Raw genomic sequence first — 6,152 nt, 5'->3', positions numbered from 1 at the left:
GATTATTAAATAATAATTCAAAAAGTACTTTAAAAATTAATAATTATATCAAATGAATGATTATTAAAATTCAATCAATAAAAGTAAAATTGTTTTCGAACTATAAACTAATGAATTTATTATTTGGCATGTAATTCAACCTAAATTCAGTAAAATAAAAATTATTTGATTATCTTTATCAAATTAAAAGTGATCAAATAAATGCTAAAAAATATTTAAATATGATTGAGATTTTAAAGAATACCAACCTAATTAGGATGTCTCTTTGTTCTTGTAATACATAAGTCTTTTAACCTAAAATTTAATAAAATTATTTCTTTAAAATTTTCCAAATCAAATAACCTAAACAAATATTTTTTTGGTTTACAATATCAATCAAATTCCAAACTTCCAAAGTTTCTAAAAAAAATTTCAATGAACTACAGTTGATTTGATCTAGCAAAGAATATGTAGATAGCCTAGTCCAACGCTAAGAGCAGTTCAAATTTTCAAATAAATCATCCAGATTATTTCTAAGTTGTCAAAATTAAATTACAAATTTTCCAAACAAACAACAAAATCATTTTTAAACTACAAGTGACTTGATCCCTGTAGAAAGAGTACATAGGCAACCTACTAGTAATTCCAATTGAGTGTAATTGTAAAATTATTTTCAAAACCATTTTCTCAACATATAATTGGAATCAAATTATATTTCCTTGTATTAAAGAATTGAAATTAAATATTATACAGCCTTGAATGGGTCGAACCATAATTTTAATAAACTCTTATATCCCAAGCAGGATATAGGTGAAACATAAATTTATCAACATTAAACTTTTCGTAATCAACTTTCAGCAAACAGGCTTTACACCATCTATTCCTCCAACTTACTGAGCAGTAAAAACTCGTTTTAGCTTAAAAAAAAAAAAAACCAAAAATAAACAAAATCATAAATGCATTAACTGCTTGGTTCAGTACATGAAAGACAGTTTTGCTCATTATGTTGGCATACAAATATATAACATACTTTTCGAGTTGTACAAAATTCAAAATCAACTCGTTTAAATATTACATGAAACACAAAATCATCTAATTTGGCGTCTAAAAGCCCCTACTATTTTATATTTGCTATATTATACGCACGATAAGGATTTGTCCTCCCGCACAGATACAGTACTCAACTAGTCGACTCTTGAGTATGGAGAAAAACATGCCCTCAACAAAGCAGATGCATAGAAGCACAACAGCTTTAGTACAACTAGCTCATCCAAAGTTGTTATATGTGCTGCAAAATATGAAGCTCCTTTAGGAAGGGAGAAAAATTTACAGTGGCTTACAGAAAATAGAGAGTTAGAAAATTAACCTTGTTTTGGAACGTCCTCCTGTTATGTCCAATCCGTAACTTCATGCAACTCCTCTTATTATGTCCTGTCTTTTTGCAGAAGTTGCAATGACCCGGACTCCCTTTCAAAGGTTTCTTTCTCTGTTGATCAAGCACGTCATTCATGGGATTCTCTACACCCTGAACTTCACCTTGATTAAGAACTATATCCTATATTGGCATCCAAAATATCAATTCCAAGGCTCGTTCCTTAGCTTGATGGGCCTTTAAATAAGGTATAATGACTCCATATTCCTGCTCCAAATCCCTCATGATTTCCTTCGGTTTGTAAGTAATAATCTCCCAGATGTGATCCACAATGCAGTTTAATATCCATTTCATTCTTCCTTGTCGATGGCAAGATCAATCTGGTCGTACACAAGAGTCTTTTCCCTTCAATGTCTTTACTTGGAAAGTTTCAACATCAGGGAGCTTAAATGCATGGATTCTCCATGGGCAACCATCTTGAGCACATTTAGCAGTCACTCGAGATCGATCTGACTTGATAAATGTTAACTCAAACTTCATGGAAATGGCTGTGCTTACCAATGCATTCCAAAATGTTTCTACATCTAGGAATTCCTGTCCAACAACCAGATTTTGACTCTCTTCCATCAACCAATTCTGATGTTGATGGAGTGGTCTGCCTATTCACTGAAGCCTGAGGATAATCATCACCAACTCTGTATGACTGAATATTATTTCACTTAGCATAACACAGATAGCAAGAGTAAATTGCAAATGTTTACCAGGTGTAAGTGATTTACAGTCACAAGCCTGAGGTTTTCAATAAGGAGTGCTGATCATATTTGGAAATTAGCAATTGCAATAATGAACTTAAAACACGAATAGCTCTAATAGCATGACAGATTTAGATGTCCACAAGTTACACAAACTAAATCCATGTACCTAGGAAGTGATATGAGATCATCTTCAGCATCAGCAAATTCTTGTGCATCACTTGGAATTGTATTCTCCCTACAAGGCAGAACAAGTATTGGAACATCACCAAGTTTATAAATAACAGACTGAAGGGATCACATATTCCATACCTGTGGGTTGAAGTTGGACAGTCAATTTCAGCTTGGGTCACTACTGAACTAGCATTCTCTTACAACTAATCATTGTCCAATTAATTAAAAAAGAGAAGCCAATAATACCCCAACTCAAACAATCACTGGGATCCCAAAAATGAAAAAAGTTGCATCTATGCCAAATATACCATGAAAGTCTTCATTCTCATTGCAGTTGTCATTCCTTAATTCAATTTTATGTATTATATTCAGCTTGGGCTACAGCTGAACTAGAATTCTCTCTACAATTATTCATTGTCCAATTTATAAACAGGTTAGCAAACCAATTAAAAAGGAGTAGCAAATGATACCCAAACTCAAACAACCAATGGGATCCCCAAAAGTAAAAAAATTATATCTAAGCCAAATATACTATGCAAGTTTTCATGTTCATTACAGTTGTCATATCTTAATTCAATTTTATGTATCATATTTAGCTTGGATCACAGCTAGACTAGCATTTTGTGTCAATTAATCATTGTCTAATTTACAAACAAGATAGCAAACCAATTAGAAAAGAGTAGCAAATAATACCCAAACTCAAACAATCAATGGGATCCCCAAAAATAAAAAAGTTACAATCTAAGCCAAACATACCATGAAAGTCTTCATTTTCATGGCAGTTGTCATTTCTTAATTTAATTTTTATGTATCATATTCATTTACTTAATTACTTTTTTTACTGCAGCAACATAATAGACTTAATGTAAAATAAAAAAGTAAAAACATGGAACTATGGAATCTTGCAAAATGCATTTTTCGATTCTTAGTTTTTCTTCTTCTTGATTAATGCAATGTAAAAGTATACAAGATTCACAAGGTTAGCTAACCAAAAATGTAAATTAAGATCTAACGTATGCAATATGGGTCACATTTATAAAATCACATTTTAAACCCCCCCCCCCCCCCCCAAAAAAAAAAAAAAAAAAAAAATCATGTCACAAACGGATGTAATAGTAATACAACTGAGCAAGGAAAGGTATGGTCAATGAGAAAACTGCAGGACCAGATTCTATATTGCTTGCATTCATATCAACCTGAAACAAAATGATTTTATGAAACATAACCGAGTTGATTAATAATCTCCAACACTTTTTTCCCAAATTAAGCTTATTTAAAACATATGAACATATAGTGTAAAAATCGTATTCTTCCCATCATTTATTCAAGAGCAAATCAATAGCCATTGTCACAATTTGGCTGCACAAAAGAGAATTGAAAACCCATATGTAGTACAATCTTCAATTCTCTGGTCTCCTAATACTCGAAACTATGCTAAGGTTTTCTCACGCCTATACTAGTTCGTTTAGTTTCTTACATATTTTTAACATTTAAGAGAATCTCAACCAAAAAATAAAAATAAAAAAAAGTTACTTTTTTTCCCTCACATTTTTTTTCTATTGTTTCTCTGTCTTTCCACATTTTCTCAGTAAACAAAAGCCATAAAAACAATTGAATTTCATCAAATTCAACTCAGTAAAAAAAAAAACCTAATTCAACTATTTCGCCTAAGATTATTTCAATTGAATAATTTCGCTACTCCATATAAAATACTCTAAACTTTCCCTTCCATTTCAAAGAAGAAAAAAAAAAATTTCTTATCAACCAATAAAATTCCCAACCTGAGAAACGAAGCGGAACCGTCGGCATCAAATACGTAAACCAGAATCCTTTGTGAAACCTGGAACTCGCTGAGCATCGCAGCTACGTCATCGTCGCACTCGACGGAGACGAGCCGAGAGTCAAGTGTCTCGTTGGGGAGTTGGAACTTGATCTCAATGCCACTCGGTGAAGCGGAACTGAGTTGACTCATCTTGAATCGGAGTCCGTCGAAGTTAACCGACTTGTCGATGAGGATGAGTCGAGTTTTGCAGCCGACGTAGCTGGGTTTCCCGAGTTGGCGAGTGAACTCGCCCCCGTAGTTACAGAGGAGCTTGGCCTTGACATTCGACATGAGGGGAAGGACATAAATCGGGTTAGGTTCGAAGGATCAGCGCTTTAAATAGACATTGTTATATGGTTCGGGTCATGGGTTATCGGATCTGAATTACATTTGCACGTACGAACTCGTGACCGGTTTTGGCGTAAGAAGAGCGGTTTCGGATGATATTGTATATGGAGGAAAATGTAGGGGTTAAAATTAAATTTCTTGAATTGGAATAAATATTTTTTTTTTTTATCTTAATTACAAAAATTACTTTTTTTTTTTTTTTTGCAATTTTTTTGAGAGTTTATGTTGAATTTTTCATTTTTTTCATAGTGCCCTATAAAATATAGTTTTGGATTATGTAATTACATTTATGATCTGGTGGTTTGCTCACTTTGTATTGGACTGAGGTATAAGTAAAGTCAACAAATTATGGATGGGTCCAATGTAAAAATAGAATAAAATAGCTTTAAATTTTTTGAATATTTTATTTTGTTCATTGTTGCTTTGAAAGGTGAGCAAATAGCAATATAAACCACTTTTTTTATTTTTTTTGGGGTAATAAGGTGAGCAATATAACTCACTACAACAAAATACTATGTAAATATATTGAAATTTACAAAGTATGTTAAATACTAGCGTAATTTATTTTTTTATAATAAGATCATAATCTCAATTTTTTTTTTACCAATCATAATATCAAAGTGATACTTATGCTTTGAAGACTAGAGGGGTGAATTTGGTAAATCATATAAAGAATTGATTCAGATATTGTGTTATTAATTACTAATATAATGTGGAAAAAAATTGGTTCAAACATATTGGGATAAAATATTTTGAATCCTTTTTGGTTCAACCATTTTATTATTCGAGTAAAAGTATTTGGGAAATTTTAAGAAACTTCATCAACATGGTAGAAGGTTTGACTTTTCAAGGAGAAACAACATATTCTCAATTCTTTATTTTCAAGGACACAACCATTATCCTAATATTCATGAACTCAAATTCCTTTATTTTCACTAATAAAAATAAAAAGTTTGGAAAATAAGATCAAATTATTCAAAAAAAAAAAAAAACTAAAAATAAAATGAGGATTTCATTATTGGAAGAAGAAATATCTGAATGGAGAAAGGGAAAACCGCTACCGTGGGCCCTCCCTAACAAGGGAGACTTGAACGTAAAAACAATTATCTGCCCAAACCATTATGTTATGATTACGATTTTGTTTGTTTGTTTGTTTGTTTGTTTTTTTTTTTTTTTTTTTTTTTTTTTTTTTTTTCAATCCCGTTGTTAAGTCAATGGTTGTTATCAAATTATTCTACGAATAAAAAAAATTAAAGTAAAAAACCGATAAATGTAAAAAACCAAACATATGCACAAATATCGAAAAAAAAAAATGAGAGAGGATATTTATCCAAAAAAAAAAAAAGAGGAAAAAAAAAAGCTAAATCATTATGTTTCTTTAATAAAGTTTATATACAAATTATTGAAATTCAAGTTTATCGCTCACTATAATAATTCAATTATATATATATATAATTAGTCTCTTAAAAACTATCTTCCAATTAATTATAAAAGATATGATAATTAGACAATAAAAATAAATCCTCTATTGATTAATCCTCCATTTGGTTTTAGAGGTTAATAATTTAAAAATATTTATTTATTTTTCGATATTAAAAATTTAACATGAAAAAATAAATTTTTAAAATAAACATTCATATCAATGTGTCAGAATAAATCGAAAAATAATTTATACGAAAACTTTTTTGTATATATATATATATTT

The 6,152-nt window shown here is 30.5% G+C and overlaps 1 protein-coding gene across 7 annotated transcripts; it reads right to left on the bottom strand.

Moving 5' to 3' along the window:
* Window positions 1-920: 920 nt before the first annotated feature.
* Window positions 921-4,424, bottom strand: LOC107418928 (uncharacterized). 7 transcript variants are annotated; one of them, XM_025073845.3, is made up of 5 exons: window positions 4,059-4,424; window positions 2,273-2,341; window positions 2,113-2,162; window positions 1,346-2,024; window positions 921-1,267 (listed from the first exon to the last, which is right to left on the bottom strand). In XM_025073845.3, exons 1-3 carry the CDS (start codon window positions 4,388-4,390, stop codon window positions 2,150-2,152), a joined length of 414 nt encoding a protein of 137 aa, XP_024929613.3. In that variant the 5' UTR covers window positions 4,391-4,424; the 3' UTR covers window positions 921-1,267; window positions 1,346-2,024; window positions 2,113-2,149. The 7 variants fall into 7 exon arrangements, 6 of the variants coding, with proteins under 6 accessions (XP_024929613.3, XP_015883115.3, XP_060670409.1 ...); XM_016027629.4 differs by having other exon boundaries at window positions 1,346-2,162; XM_060814426.1 differs by having other exon boundaries at window positions 2,113-2,341; window positions 4,059-4,423.
* Window positions 4,425-6,152: the final 1,728 nt, after the last annotated feature.

The sequence above is a fragment of the Ziziphus jujuba genome, chromosome 2, assembly GCF_031755915.1.
Source record: "Ziziphus jujuba cultivar Dongzao chromosome 2, ASM3175591v1".
Taxonomy (NCBI): Eukaryota; Viridiplantae; Streptophyta; class Magnoliopsida; order Rosales; family Rhamnaceae; genus Ziziphus; species Ziziphus jujuba.
Note: the sequence above shows the minus strand (reverse complement) of the source record. Positions and strands in the feature narration are given on the sequence as shown.

Excerpts from the sequence above, each read along its gene's own strand:
- LOC107418928 (XM_016027625.4), bottom strand. The coding sequence starts at position 4,390 with ATGTCGAATGTCAAGGCCAAGCTCCTCTGTAACTACGGGGGCGAGTTC. Across the intron at positions 2,342-4,058 it reads GGTTCCGCTTCGTTTCTCAG|GGAGAATACAATTCCAAGTG; the intron begins GTTGGGAATTTT and ends TCTGCCTTGTAG. Across the intron at positions 2,047-2,272 it reads GATCTCATATCACTTCCTAG|AGTTGGTGATGATTATCCTC; the intron begins GTACATGGATTT and ends TCAGTCATACAG.